A 16,774-nucleotide genomic window follows, 5' to 3' on the forward strand; every position below is an offset into this window, starting at 1 on the left:
AGCATTTAAAAAACAAACAAACAAAAAGTGGTGGTGGTTTGGAGAGTCACAATGACTGGGTGGCTCTATAGCGTTTAGTGAGCCAGGGATATCGAATGTTCTGTAGTGCCCAGTATACTAGCATTCTCCCTACTGAGAAATGCTGATTAGAGGAATCATAATAATACAGTCCACAATCAAATACTGACAACCTATGATCACCAGTAGCGATTTAAGAGTTGGTAAAGAAACAAAAAGCAAAAAAACCATTTTTAATGCCTGGATGTCAAGAGACTTGCTTTGATAAAACTCAAGTCATTAGATGTTGACATTCTATCTACCCAAGACTTCATTAATGAAGTTACAGATTTAATTTCTACAGCCTTCAGTGTTTTTTCCTCCATCACTAATAGGACAGATATTCAGGTATTTAGTTGGTCATTAGGTGCATTTTCATTAAAAGAAAAATATTATAATAGCTATCAGAAATACTTGGTCTTAAAAAGAGAAAAGGTTAATGATTCTCAAGAGTTAAATTTTTAAACAGATATTTGAATTTCACTTATTCTTTTAATTTTATTTAATAAAGTACATTATATACACACGTACACACACTGTGTGTACGCATGTATAACAAGTTTTGGGAAATGTTGAAACAAAGAACCAAAATCAACACCTGAATTTTAATTACCTTTCACATTTCCATGCGAATTTCTGTGGACAAAATTATAGTTAGGAGAATTTCTGTGCACAAAATTATAGTTAGGAATTAAAGGATATTCTGTTTTTTGCCATGCTAAATTAATCATTTCTTCCTTTAAAACTCAAAGGCATAATTTCCCCCCCAAATCTCTGGCTATAATATGAAGATATTTTTAAAAGTTTGAGAAAAAATAGAATTAGAAGATAATACGAATCTATGAACTTTCTGAAGACCCTTGTATTTTGTTTACACCAAACATTTTTATCTCAGTCGTGCCATCAGCACTTGCTTCCAAAAACACAGATTCTAACAATATTTTAATACATCTTTTTATATAAACAATAGGGACAATAACATTAAATAAAAGATCAGTTCATTGACTGTTAGTTTTAGAGTAGATCTTTTTTTCATTCTGAAGAACAGGAATTACACAAAATCTACAGGAAAAAGAGTTTCTTATGTGTTTATATAAAATAATTTAATGGCCTGCATAATTTCGAAGGATCCATTTTCTTTAATACTGAGTAAAAACATTCCTAATATGATTACTTAAACAAACAAAAGAAAAAACCTCCTTTTTCAAAACTCAGTATCAGTGCATCCTTATTGCCATTTGATGTCACATCATGATGTTATGAATTACTAATATTCTCTAAAATATTATAAATATAAAAGATATTTAGTTTTAAATGTTAAAGAATAAGGAAATCAGATAAAAAAAGAGCCAATTACAACAAATTACTATTTAATTTCCTAAAATTACATAGATAACTTATTAACTTCATGTGGGATGTGAATGAAGACTGATAAATTATTCTAAATATAATTTATCTCAAAGCACATGATAAAGAATAGAAATATAAAAGGTGTTGATGTCTGCAGGAGGTAAGTCATAAGCTCCTACAGAGGTGTAATTTCCATTCTAAGATGCCAAAAGACACACGTCTACTAGACTTAAGCTAAAATTTTATAAATACTTTAATGCAGATTGGAGAATATAGAAAAGCAAACTCCATAACAATGAAAGCAATAACCTATACCATTTGTTTGTGTTTGCATGGCTCAAAGGGTCAGAAATAAGAGGATAGTTTATATTTCTTTGCCAAAGATAAAACATAATCCACTCTACAGAACTTCAGATTTCAAGGAAAACTTCAAATCCAGCAGCTAACAGCTTGTCTCTATTTGCTGTCACTCTAGATCAGAGAAACCCACACATTTTTTTCTTTCCTGCTCCCCTTCAGTTACACTTGAGCTCTCTGACTGAAAAGGTCTGGAACAGATTAAAAGTCGGGCCACAAAATAAAAGGCTTTGGCATGTTGTCAAGGCTGTCTGGGATACACATACAGAGTGGGCCCAAAAAGGGAAACTAAATGCAATATGAGAAATTAATAAAACTTTTTTTTTGCGGGGGGGGGGGGCATATCTAATTGTATGCTGTGTATACATATATATTGGAGGTAGGGAGGGGGTATTTTTTTTTCAGTACCTTCCCCTGCTTAAAACAAAAGACCAAGCTGTGTGTGTAATCAACAGATCTACCTAAGTTCACAGTAAGTTGTTTTACTTCACTGTTTTAACTAAAAATACTTATTAAAAAAATAAATAAAAAGCTTTGTTCTAATTCCTGATCTCTGCAGTCAGTTGAGAGTTGATCATCATCTTTCATAACCTTAGATTGGGGGGGAAAAACCCACAGTACCATTCTTTAAAATTTCCGAAATGTAGACAAGTTGAAATCATTTCATTAAAGATGATTTAAGGAAACATGGCTGCTATTGTTCCAGTCCATACAAGTGGCAACATTTATTAAATTCTCTACCTTACGTGGCTTCCTGTTTCAACCACACGGGCTTATTCAAATATTAAACAGAATCTAAAGTTGCAAATTATTAACACACTCCATCCCATCACTTTTTTAACACCCAAACAGGTCTTGGAGTGCAAAAGGCCAGCATTTAAGCCAAACCAGATATCTGTCAAAATGACAGTCTCTGCCACCTTTGACTTTACTTGAATGGGGGTTCAGTCAGTCTATAAAGCTGACCTATCTGTCAGTTTGGACAAACCAGAATATTGTTTGTTTTAAGGTATACATAAGACACAGGAGAACTGTTCATAATGTTCCTAACAGGGAAGTTATTTTACCCAACCAGCTCCAGGACAGAGTTTTTCTTTTTCTTTTTTCCCCCAGGGTTGTGTTTTGATGGCATTCACAGAGTTAATTCCTCTTTCCCGTAAGGGCCCCGCAGTTGTTGTTAGGTCAACCCCTGTAAAGCTTCAAAGGTTCCCAGTCCCCTCAGTATGACCTACTCGGTGATCTGCACATTGTTTTCATTTAGCTGCATCTAGTCCAAGACCAAAGCTTCAAAACCACAATTATCTGCTCCTTTTTAGATTCATTTTCCATGGCTTTGGAAAAATATCTCAGAAACCCAACCGAAGAAACTGAAAACAGTAAAAAAAGAAATAAAAAATAAAAAATAAAAAAAAGGCTAGAAACACAGCGAAGAACTTGTACACCCTTATCAAAATGTGCATATTTGGGAGTGGAGGGCTCCTTTGTGCAAATGGAAATTATTTAGATAATTTGGAGGGGAATATGGCTTGTTTTTTGTTTCCTAAATGAAAAACAAAGACAAGGGCCTTTACTTTTAAAAGAAAAAAAGCCAAAAGAAGGAGAAAATACTTTCATTGGACCATTTCTAGGGTGACGGGTTCCCCCCACCAAGAGGATATCTAGGAATGGCATAGTACTCACCACTCTCGGTAGGTAAACAAATGCAGACACCAGGTCACTGAGAAAAGCTGGTATTTCCAGGTTTTAGATATTGCATGACAATCTGATTATTACAGCTAGAAAGATTGTTTTAAGCAAGATCACTATGTCTCCCCCAAAATATGAAAGATACAGTGTTTCTGGTTAGTCAGCCACTACGACATACCCCAACCTGAGGAGCCCAGGCTAAAAATCTGATTAAGACTTAAATTTGTCAAACTTAAAATGAGAGGTATGAGAGGAATAAAAATAGTACTGGAAGAAGTTGGGTGGGCAGAGTCACTTTTTAATACTACAAAGCAATGCAATTTTATTTAAATGTGCTTTCCCAAATTCACATACAAAAAATAGTAATCAAAAATATCTAAAAAGGTTTTGAGATGAACCTTTACCAAAACGAGGGTCAAGCCTTGGGTCTAGCCAAGAGGTGGTCTTGTTCTTATGGTTTATATAGTAAATTTCTCCATCCTGAGTCATGGCTTGTTCCCATCCATCAGGAAGAGGACCTATAATACAGAAAAAAAATCATCGTTGGTTTTTATTTGGTGCACCTAAAAAAAAGTAGGGGGGAGGATGCTAATTTAAAAAGAAAACACATCTTGACATAAAACAATTCATTAAACAGATTTAAGCCTGTGTTCAGAGAAGAAAGGTAAACCTATATACCTGAATCTTCTCCACTAAAAAGAAACCACCAAATAATAAAATCAACATCCCCAAAGACACAGATGGACAAAAAAGTCAGATTTAAAAAAAAATCCTTTTGGAAGTCATGACCCAAATAATTATTACTCTTAATACAAGACATGGAAGTGCTTACAGATCAGGGACTATCCCCCAGTCTAATCAGTTCTGTGACAGTACCTTTCTAGGGACACCAAGGCTCTTTAACAAAAATACATCCAAGTGTTTCCAGAACACCTAAACATTCTATTTAATGTAAAGCATACTTTAGCTAAGCCAAGCTCCATTTATTTCCATTATTTTTTTTTTCTTTTTGTTATTGTTATTATTATTATTATTATTATTTTGCTGGCCAGTACAGGGATCAAACCCTGGACCTTGGTGTTGTCAGCATCATTCTCTTAACAGACTAAGCTAACCAGCTAGCTTTATATCCGTTATTTATGTGACTGCTCATACCAAGAAAAACCGAAATACACAAAACTACAGTCCAAAAAAAGTTTACTTTTAAGCAGAACAGAAATTGCTAGGAGGTGGGGGTTATGGTTGGATGTTTAAGTTTGTCAGAGGCTTGGAAGTGGGCAGATTAGTGCTAAAGCTGGAAGGCAAATTTCTCAGGAAGAGAGAAAAGATACCATTTCAAAGCTGTAGAGGGAGGAAACAATATCTGGGAGATAGGATTAAAAAATGCAGTTAACTCTAAGAAGATTTTTCTATCATTACAAGAGCAAGGAAGCGAGACAATTGCTTTTGGGAGGTAATAACAATAGAGGCCTGGAATAAATTATTAAAGTATTCAAACATATTTCCTCCTTGTATCCTTATTCCTCTCAACTCCCCCACTTCCCATTCCTACCAGGAGTCAGGAGAGGCAAGGCAAGAAGTATAAATTGGAAAGAGTCTGAGTACATGCCTAAAATCTTTTCTTCTGTGAACTAACATGAATTGAGTGCTTAGCATGTTCTATGTATATTATGTACATTAGCTCATTTAATCCTTAGAAAAATAAACGACATAAGCAGTAGTACTACTTATTCTAATGAGGAAATTGAGGCACAGAATGGTTAAAGTCTGGTATAAGACCACAAAGCTGTTAGCGTCAGAGATGATACTCAAACCCAGGCAGTCTAATTGCTCTTCATCTCTACACTTCATTCATCTCCCACATTCAGGACCAGAGACTCAATATGCCTATTGTGCAAAAATGAACAAGTTCCTTCTTTCTATATTGTCAGTACAAGCCAGCCTCATGGGTGGTGCTGAGTAAGTAACTTTGGTTAAACTGGCCACTCACACATGCCCATGGGACCCAAAGCCCTAATTCTAGGCCAGTTTCATTTGAATCAGGAACAGACCAACTTGCTATTGTAAGGAAATGCAGACATTTGGAATTGAAGTATTCTGCATGCCTAGAGTCCGTAGGGGGAAGGCCCTCCTTCCAGTCCTGGATGTGGAGCTATGTACACAATGCTAACCACGTCCAGAGTTGGAATTTTCTGTAGGCATCCTAACTTTACTAAAAGGTGAATGGGAAGCAAAACTGTTTAACACATATAAAAATCAAACCTTTTCTCACTAGATTTCACCATAACTTTGGGCTCTATTTCCCCACCAGGAAGACAGAACTCCAAAACTCAATACCAATGGTTTACTACTACCTTTAATTGTGAAGACGGCTCAACTGTAAAATTTCTTTTGAAAAACAATCATGTTTAAAAATTCTAAGTTTCATCACGGCGATGAAAAGAATCAACACCAGTGCCTTTGGGAACCTCAACTCAACAACCCCAAGAGACCTCATCAGAGCCTTAGAAACTGCTTGAGTATATGCATTCTGTATCTTTTTCTAACAACATAACCTTAACTGTTTTAACATAAACCTTAGCTGTCTGACACAGAACCAAGAGAGGTATCTTGGATATTAACCAACCTTCCCTACCTGCTCCACCCACTCCATCCTGTAGGCTTCACTTACATTCTTTGATTGATCTGCCCCAGTCCATCCCTAAGAACTCAGCCATCAATACTTACCAGCTCTTCTTCTTAACTGCCATAAAGGTTCCTTCCCCAGTGACTGATTTCTCATCTCACCTCACTCCAGTGTCCTCTATCGAATAGCCACCAAGGTTTTCTTCTTAAAATATGTTCTAATCAACTTTTAAATGTCACTCATTGCCTTCTAAAAGACATTTCTAAGGACTGACCAATTATCTCCATTGGGAGAGCATGGTGCTGATAACACCAAGGTCAAGGGTTCGAATCCCAAATCCCGGTACCAGGCAGCTTTATTAAAAACAAACAAAAAACCAAAAAACATTCCCACTGCTCTCCACCATCAAAAGGAAAATGCCCAAATCCTATACCAGCTAAACTCACTTAAAAAAAAAAAAAAAAAAAGATGACCAGTAAGGGGATCCCAACCCTTGACTTGATGTCAGCACCACGCTCTCCCAAGTGAGCAAACCAGCCATCCCTACACAGGGATCTGAACCTGTGGCCTTGGTGCCATCAGCACCACAGTCTCCCAAGTGAGCCATAGGCCGGCCCTTAAACTCACTTTCTAAGTCTTCTTTAGTCACCAATTTTCCCACCAACTTTTCACTAAATCATGTCATGTCCTTGTATAAACTGTTCCCATTATCACAGACATTCTTCCACTACCACCCCACATAAACTCATTCATCATGCAACAGCTCAGATCCTCTTCAATTCAGCCTTCCCAGATAAAAATTATTTTCCTCTTCTATTTTCTAATAACTTTTAACAGATAGGGCTGGGATTACTTATTTACATATCTGTTCTCCTGACAATGAGCAGGTCATTCATCTTTAAAAATTTGTAGGCTAGTACCCTGAATAGCTGCTCAATAAATGTTTAAGGGAAGAATGAATGTCCTGCCTTTTATCTAATACTTTGAACTTTCTATAAATAAACTTAAAATCATGTAGTACATACATTATTTTCAATTAACATGTTTCTAAACCAAATGTAACAGATGTCAGTACTCTAGTGTCTTTTCCCTTTTAAACTTTTTCACATCTGTATTAATTTTTAGTTCATTTAAGTTAAAAAAAAAAACAAAAATTAGAAATGCATATAGCCATTTCAATTTTTATAACATGCTTCTGGATTTTTTCCTGTGCACATTCCATAATACCTGCATACCCACTGGTGGTGTGCTCTATCTGTAACATACTTGCTTTATTCACTTAATATATTATGGGAACCTTTTCTTGACACAACACATAGGTCTACCTTGTTCTTTTTTAATGGCTTCACAGATCTTATTGTACTGATACACTATATAATTCATTTACTCTTTCCCTAGTGTTGGATATCAAAGCTGTTTCTTTTTTTCCCCCGTTATAAATAATAGTGCAACACACAACGACTGGGGCATTGACAGCAGTAGCACCTACCTCCTCCACTACTAGCTCCATTACTACCATCACATAATGATGACACACATTATCACATTTAAATCCATACAGTAGTTCCATTTGCTAGGCACTGTTCTTATCCCCACCATGTAGATGAACACAGTGATGTCTGGAGAGGGTTAGTGACTTGCCTAAAGTAGTTACTAATCAGAAATCTGGTTTCAGAGCTTCTGCTTTTATTTTAACCCATACAATATGCTACTTCCTAAAGACATAAACATCCCTCAAAACTTATGCCGGTGTTTTCACAGATTAAATTCTCAAAGTGGAATAGTGACTTTATCCCTTTTATACCCATGTTTTAATCACTAACTATAAATTTCACTAAAAACAGTAGACTTCAAAAATTAAATTCAGGAAAACTTTCAACAACACTGTTCTTGTATACTGTATACAATCAGAAACAAACCTCTAAATGCATAAGTTTTGGACATGAATATAAAAAGGAGAGATAAGCCTAGTATAAACAATGTAGTGACTGTTGCCTATTTTCTCACCATATTTCCAATTAAAGAATTAAATAATGTGTGTATGAAATAGAATTATACCAATAATTTTGTGAGCAGTCAAATTTATACCAAAATATGTATGATAAACAGAAAAGAACATTTTATATATTCACATGTCTTTCACTTAACACTCTGTGAGTACAAATACAATGTCATGTGGAAAGGGATGGCCAAATAGGATGCTTGCTGTATATTGAAAAAAAGCTGCTGATCAAAGGTAAGGAATACATTAGAAAAGATAACCTTTGGGCCGAGCCCGTGGCGCACTCATGAGAGTGCGGCGCTGGGAGCGACGCTCCCGCCGCGGGTTCGGATCCTATATGGGAATGGCCGGTGCACTCACTGGCTGAGTGCCGGTCACGAAAAAGACAAAAAAAAAAAAAAAAAAGAAAAGAAAAGATAACCTTTTAGCTTTGCACCACATGGAATCTTCAATAACAGAATTAAGAGAAAAAACAAGAAGAAACAATTCTTCAAGATTAAATGTGAATAAAATAAAACAATGTAGATCCAGATTTTATTCACACAAAAAAATTTTTAGTCAAGTGGATCCTTAGAAGAAGTTCAGTGACTTGATTCTTAATGCAGGATTCCACGTCATCTTGTTAAACTAAGCTAACTGCTGAATATCCATGAAAAAGTGAGAAAGCATAAGTAACATATTTTCTGAATCAAGTTACAAAGGCCAATGAAAGTCTGATTCAAGCATCTGTTTGGGCTAGAGTTAGAATGAAGTAAGGTCAGTAAGTCCAAGGAGGATCTGGGCTTCCCACAAAAATAAATTTATAAGAGGAGATCACAGGGATAGATCAAAATAAATTTAGGATGCCTTTAAGTTCAATTTATATTCTGGTTTTAGTGTGTTATAAATATAACTTCTCCAATATGGAGTTTATAAAATGAAGTAAATTTAAATGGCAATTATTTTATTTACATCAGATGATCTAAAACAGTAGCCCTCAAACTTTAGTACGCATTGGAATCACCTGGATGGTTTGTTAAAACACATGTTGCTAAACACTCCCTACCCCCATATTTTCTGATTCATTAGGTCAGGAGTTGAGCCTGAAAATTCCCAGATGATGCAGATGCTTCTCTTCTAAGGAATACACTTTGAGAACCAAAGATTTAAAATAACTACTTAAGGGCTGGCCTATTAGCTCAGTTGGTCAGAGTGCAGTGTTATAACACCAAGGTCAAGGGCTTGGATCCCCATGCCGGCCAAATGCCAAAAAAAAAAAAAAAAAAGAAAAAAAAAAAATACTAAAATTACCTCTTAGAATTCTTTAGCTGATACAGGACTGCTTCTTCAATCTATCCATCATATACACAATGACATTTATTCATTGTTGGGAACAGTGGTGGGGGGAAGTTCAGAGATCAATCTATCAAGCCCTACTTGTCTGAGAATGGCACAAGCCACACTTGCTAGAATAAGAATGAAGCAAATGGCTTCCCTCTACTAGGATAAAGCAGCCATAAGAATGGTGTTGTTTGTTCTCTCATTTTTAAAACATGGATGGCCCACGCTATTATTATGGAGAAGTAGATCAAAATTCATTATGTTGTTTGTCCTTTGATGATCAGATAGAAGTGAGGAGTAGGTAGTCTGGAAGTAAGAAGAACTGATGTGATCCATGGGAATTATTCCTGGCCACTTAGCTTCAAACTATTTTTAGTTTCTCAGTGCAAATGAAGAGCCATTTCTCTGTGCTGGCGGAATACTTTCTTTATACCTATGCCATTGCACTTACCATACAGTATTATTTCATTATGTATGTTTTCTTCCTGGATAAACTATGAAATTCCTGAACACAGGAGTATATATTATGCATTTTTTCCATTTTATTGTCCAGCATAGTGCCTTCGAGTGAGAATAAACAATGGCTGAAATGCATGTAATCAAAATGAAATCCAATTAAAATTCTTTACACTAAAGCCATGGGTTTAGATCCTCAAACCAGCCAGCCACTAAAAAAAAAAAATAATAATAAAATAAAATCATTTATTTATGCTTGTGAAACAAAATATTCAGTTTCATTCTTTCTATATAAGTTCAATTTCTCTATTATTTGGTGCCACTTAAACTGAAGGCACACGGAATATTGCAAATTCTTTCATTCAACAAATATTTATTGAGCTCCTACTATATTCAGGCACTATTCTAGGCCCTGGAGATATCACAATAAACAAAACAGTCCTTGTTTCACAGAACTTATGTTCTAGACAGGAAGACAGATATGTACAGTACTATGTTGGCTAATAATAAGTGCAGTGAAAAAAAAATAAATGGCAGAAATGCAGAAAGAAAAATGGGAATTGATCTATTAGAAATGGAGATCAAGAAGGACTGCATTGACTAGTGTAGACCTGAATGCAAGGCATGTCCAAACATGTGACAATCTGGGGCATAAGTACTCCAGGCAGGGGAAAGAGTAAAAAGGCCAGCGTGTGTGGGTGGGACAGAATAAGCAAGGAATGAGGTACAGTGGTTCACTTAGTTTTTATGATCAAGAATTGACCAGAAAAACCTTTCATTATTTCAACTAGTAAAGGGTTAAATGGATAATACTTAAAGGGGATTACCATTACTAAAGGATAATGCCAATCCCCCCAAACTCATGGCCAACCTCTAGACGAATCAGAATGGGCAATAAATATTTTCATCTCAATTCACTTTTATATACTCTAAAGAGGTACGTCCTTAGATATGGAAAAGAACTGGGAGTTTTTCAAGGCTGGACTATCATGCCTGACCACCACACCAAAGCCTTTTGGGGAAGAGAAGATAAAAAATAGGCCCTTCCTTCTCAAGAAGGAAGAAAGAAAGAGGCCAGCATTTTAATGAGATGTAAAGAGGGTAAGAGATTTGAATTAGAATAAGCAAAAGAGAGTGGTAGACTATAATTAAATTCATAAATTAGAATTACTTATCCTTAGGGAATAAAACATTTTTATGTAGAATTTACTACTGCTTGATTGATAACTTATCTACTATAGCAAATACTAACTTCCTGCAATATTTCAAAACCAAATAAAATACTCCACATCATAATACTGAAGGTGACTCAACATCAACTTCCTGCTCTTGCCTAAGGACCCTCTTGTATTAAATAACTAAAATCACTTGCAATATCTAATCAAACAAGAAAGTCTTGATTAACTACACCAAAGTTACATGATCAACCTCTCCCTCTCATCTGCCTCACGATTCAGGAATAAAGTCACACAGGACACTGAGAAAGTTTACTGAACACACCCTGATGAGTGGTTCAAAGTACACATCTATCAAGAAGTTGCCTCTTTAGAAAGCAGAAGGAATAGCTGGAAAAGTAGATTCAAAGACTCTTTAAAGGAATGTAATTTTAAAATTTTAACCAACTTCAGTTGAAATTTTGGTCTCATATTTATGATGGGTCACAAACGGTTCTTACAAGGCACCGACTAAGTTCTTTGCAAGCAAATACTAACTCATTTAACAACCTCATGATGTAACTACTATTATTATCCCCACTTTACAGATGAGTAAACTACAAAAAAAAGTTAGCTTGCCCAAGATCACTCAGCCCAAGCTACAAGCTTGCAATTGGCAGAGCAGGGATTTAAACTCTGACAAGTCTAGTTCTCCAGAATTCACGTTCTTAAGTACTACACGGTAAGAATGACAAATAGTAATTAAAAGTTGGGTTTTTTAAAAAAATCTTTCATTTCCTGGAACTTTCATGAAATCCCATGGCTTCAGTCACATTTGTGTAGATGACCCCCATATATTTAATGCCACTCACAGGATTAATATTAGTCTTTCTTCTCCATAAACTGGACAATGACACTTCACAAGGTTTGTTCCCATATTCTGAGTGGGCTTTACTTTAAAACACCATTTACATCTGTCCCTCAAATAAAACTTTAATGTAAACTTTCACATTTCCATGACAAAATTAGCCTCCAAATTGGTCTTTCTTAACTCCAAACACTGTATGTACCACAAGATCACCTTGCCTCACCTCCTCTAAGGAAGGAGTCCTCTGGCCCAGGGCTCCATGAAGTTCGCAGGACAAATTCTCAGATCTTTAATGGGTTATCCTCTGTAGTCAGACATTACACAGTACTGCATAGGTACTAAAAGCATCAAACACTCCAGGTTCTATATTTTCTTCCACAATTGTTCCAGACCCTCTTCACTCAGGAAACTTGTTAGAAATGCAGATACTCACTCGGGCCCCACGCCTACTCACCTACTGAACAAGAATCTGCATTTTAACAAATCCCTAGGCGATTCCTCCACACACTACAAATTGAGAAGCACTGCTCTAGAATAGAGAAGACTAATAAGGTTCATCTGTTTCATTAAACCTTTTAAAGAACTACCATTAACTCAAACTTTACCAGTATAGGGGGCTGGCCAGTTAGCTCAGCTGATTGGAGTGTGGTGTTACAGTAAGGTCAAGGGTTCAGATCCTTGTACAAGCCAGCCAACAATAAATAAATAAATAACACAAATAAATAAAATAACCTGACATTTAAAAAAACAAACTTTACCAATACAGCAAAAGTACTATTCATCAGCTTACTTAGTTAAAAAAAAAACCAAAAAGTTTTTGATCCATTACAAATGAAATTAAATATGATTTTAGCCTCACAGTCAACATTAGAAAGACCACATAGTTTAGAGAAAACTGTAAAGGATTTAGATTAAGACAGACCTGGGTTAAAATCTTGGATCCAATATTTATTAGCCCTCTAACCTTGGGCAAATTCCTTAACCTGCTCGATGTTCACTTTCCTCATCTATTAAATGGAGATGAACATTCTCTAAATGGATCTGAGAAGATTATGGGAGAGGGTACTTGACACAGGGCATGGCTCATATTAGGTGCTTAAAAGTCAGTTCTCTAATCTTTCTTGGAATACTTCTGTCATTTTGTTCCAATAATAAATTTAACTTATTAAAATTCATATATAACATACACAAGGAGGTGGGTTTAAATATGAGAAAATGACATATTTGGATCTCAAAGATCAAATGACCAAATAAGAAAAACAGGAAAAACCATAGGGTAAGTCCCCTAAAGAAGAGTCATATTTTTAATGGTGCCCAAATGTTTCAGGCTATGGCTCAAGCTTCTTAGCTTATCACACAAAGATATTCTGGTGATGTCTTCAGTCTCATCTCCACACAATTCTAACACTAGTTATACGGTGCTAGGGGCTTTAGGCCTCAGTAATCACCCATCTACTGCTACTTTTTACTTTCTCTTTTTTTCATCAAACTTAATTCCCACTCTTCCACTAAAACTCACGTCCTGAATCCAACCATTTCTCACCACTTCCACCGCCACCATCTTGATCATCCTCTCCCCTGGGTTATTAGAACTGCCCCCTAACTAATCTCCCTACTTTTAAAAAACTTATTCAAGATCATGTCACTACTCTGTGTAAAACCTACAAGGACCTTATGTAATGTGGCTTCCCTGCTATCTTTCACTGACTGTACCAGATGCAATGACCTCCCTTGTTGTTCCTCAAACATGCCTCATGACCTTTCAACCGGCTGTTGTGTTAAGCATGGAACATTCTCCCACCTTTCTGCACATATTCAAATGGCTCTCATCCTCAGTTCATTCAGGTCTCTGCTCAAGAGACATCAATTAGAGGTCTGCACTGGAGAAGCTATCTAAAATATCTCCCTCCACCCCCAGATAATTATTCTGACCCATACTGGTTTATTTTTCTTCTTTCTATTTTTAACTATATGACACACTGCATATTGGTTTATATTCTATAATTAACAGAGCTAACAGGCCAGCCTATATTCTCATAATATAGAACAGTGCGTGGCACATAGTAAGTATTCAATATTAGTTGAGGGAATGAATGAACCTCTTTCCTCCTTGAAAGAAGTCTCCTCTACTCTCTCTCCCCACTACTAAGTCAGGTTTTCTTCCTCTCTACTTTCTCAAAACACTCAGTACATACATCTGCCATAACATTTACTGCTACAACTATATAGAAAAAGTCTGTCTTGAGTTGATTCTGCAATTCTAGAGGCCATCACAGTATCTAGTACAGAGTAGGATATGTGATATTTACTGAATGAATGATTTAGAAAGGGAAAAATACAACTGTCTCAAAGTAAAACTATGAGACTGTTAAAAATCATATTCCTGTTTGTCATGTTACAGCTGGATAAACTACCTAGAAGAAAAGGCCAAGTATAAACCCAGAAAACCTTCTAATACAATTTTTCAGACTTTCTTCAGTGCAACTTGAGTATTCTAGATTTTAACTTAAATAGCTTAGAGTTTTAGTAGGTTTATTTATAAAATATTAGCTTTCTGTAAAGTATTATTGAAGCAAAAACAAATAGCTTAAAAAACAAAACAAAATTCAAAAAGCTTACACTTCAGACTGTTCAAATAAAGCAACCACCTTGCATTAAAATTTTAATCTAAAGCAAGATTTACCACCTCCTTATCTTACTAACATCAAAAAAATATATTATTTTAGAAAACTCTGACTACTTTTGCAGGATTTATTCCATTTCACTTGTGCTGCCTATATATGGTAGTCTATGGATATCATTTTTAAAGAATTAGCATCTTAATCTTTCACACAAATATTCCTCCTATGAGTCATAAAATAACTGTAGCAATAGAGTAACCCAGAAGGATTTAGAAATCAGTGGGAAAGACAAAACTAATATTCCAACACTCATCAAGAGAAGAAATAAAACAGGCATTTTATTTGGTACTTAAATGTGAATAATTTAATCTCTTTCTCATTCTCTCTCCTCCAAAGCTGGGCACAGTTTCCAAAAATTTACAAATAATCACTGAAAAAAGTTGAACACAGACATTTCTATTTTTAAGCCCCACTATATGTAATAACTCACTTGACTAAGAGAGCTGTTGGCAATTATAGTCATGCATCTAAAACCTCTTTCTTTATATCCTTGTAGTCTTCTAAATTAATTTCTATTAGTTAAAATAACAGAAGCTTATATCCTTTTCTGCTTTATTAGATTCAGTATTTACAATAAGATCTTGGTAACTTTCAGATTTCGAATTTACTTTCCTAAACGATTACTTCAAAGACTTCTAATAGACTTTGAAAAAATACTTGTTCTTTGTGCTCTAAGATCAGGTCAAGAGAATTCAATAATCTTGAGTTTCTATATATTTTCCCTTGCTTTAGAAGATAACCTCTAAAATAAAGCAAAAAGGACAGGAAAGAAAATCTTATTTGAAATAATTAAGAATATAACTAAGTATATAAGCACAGTACTCTCTCCAACACATTTGAGAGTTAGATAATTATTTTGCATATCAAGATTCTCAAATTAAAATATATCTTTTTAAAGATGCAGCACTATAAGAAAATACTGATCTGAGGCTACTGAAAAATTAAGTAACTCTGTGTACCCACCTCTCAATTAATTCGGGTTTCTTTGAAGAAGGAACGAAAAATAAAGACTTTTCTTTTAAAAATCTTAACTGGTTCAGATCCCCATACCAGCTAGCCTCCCCCCACCCCCAACACACCCCCAAAAAACAAAAACATGACTGGAATCAGGTAATATCAAATCAGGTAATATCAAGAGTGATCCCAGTGGAGAAAGAGTGAAAGGCTCTCACCATCAGAGTAAAATAGAGTCCATTAGCTGTCTTGAAATGAGTGGAATGCTTCATTATGCAGCAGTCAATAGCCATGATTAAAAAGTTCCACGTGTAAGCCATCACTGGGTTTAATAAAAAATTTCACAAAGAAATTTTTAAAATCTCCATATTTCCTACCTATTGCTTATTTGTATCTTTTATTGAAATGAAATAGGCTGATCTACATTTTTTTTTTTTTTTTTTTGGGGTCTTTTTGTGACCGGCCGCACCGCGCTCAGCCAGTGAGCGCACCGGCCATCCCTATATAGGATCCGAACCCGCCGTGGGAGCACTGCTGCGCTCCTAGTGCCGCACTCTCCTGAGTGCGCCACGGGGTTGGCCCCTGACCTACATTTTTAAGAAAGAAAAAGGGTGGTTGTTTCTATATTACCAACCATTTTTCAGGAACTTAATCATCAAATGAGTCTGGCCACAAACTGTATAAAACAAACCAAGCCTCTCAAGGATTGGTTATACTGATTCTGGATTATTATGCTTTTGCTTTTACCATTTTTCCTTTGTCCTATGGCCAACTTTTCTTAACTTACCTAAATTTCCAGACAAGGAAAAAAGAACACATTTTGTTTAAAAAACAAAAACTTTTTTTTGCTTAAAATATATTTGGGATAGGAACTTGAGAGTAACTAATAAAACACACTGTCTCTGTCTCTCCATTGCTCTGATTTGGGACTTTACTTATTACAGTTTCATTCCTGTCTGATTTCACTTGTTCCATATATTATGACTTTGGACTGACAATTTCCATCCTAATCAAGAACTTTCGGAAGAATCAGGAAATTTTTTTTTTTTTTTTTTTTAAAGATGACCGGTAAGGGGATCTTAACCCTTGACTTGGTGTTGTGAGCACCACGCTCAGCCAGTGAGCGAACCGGCCATCTGTATATGGGATCCGAACCCGGGGCCTTGGTGTTCTCAGCACCACACTCTCCCGAGTGAGCCACGGGCCGGCCCAGGAAATTTTTGATTAATGTAAACCCCCTCCCCCCTGTATTTATAGTTAAAC

The 16,774-nt window shown here is 35.7% G+C and overlaps 1 protein-coding gene across 9 annotated transcripts in view; it reads right to left on the bottom strand.

Annotated features, from left to right (window-relative positions):
- YAP1 (Yes1 associated transcriptional regulator) overlaps nucleotides 1-16,774 on the bottom strand; it is a 112,577-nt gene that overhangs the window by 36,697 nt on the left and 59,106 nt on the right. For 5 of the 9 annotated variants that reach the window (XM_063093552.1, XM_063093551.1, XM_063093558.1 and 2 more), the window contains exon 4: nucleotides 3,849-3,968. In XM_063093552.1, the coding sequence (XP_062949622.1) occupies nucleotides 3,849-3,968 (120 nt within the window). The remainder of the gene's footprint in view (nucleotides 1-3,848; nucleotides 3,969-16,774) is intronic. The other 4 variants (XM_063093555.1, XM_063093553.1, XM_063093559.1 and 1 more) reach the window with 1 other exon arrangement.

The sequence above is a fragment of the Cynocephalus volans genome, chromosome 4 (genome assembly GCF_027409185.1).
Source record: "Cynocephalus volans isolate mCynVol1 chromosome 4, mCynVol1.pri, whole genome shotgun sequence".
Taxonomy (NCBI): Eukaryota; Metazoa; Chordata; class Mammalia; order Dermoptera; family Cynocephalidae; genus Cynocephalus; species Cynocephalus volans.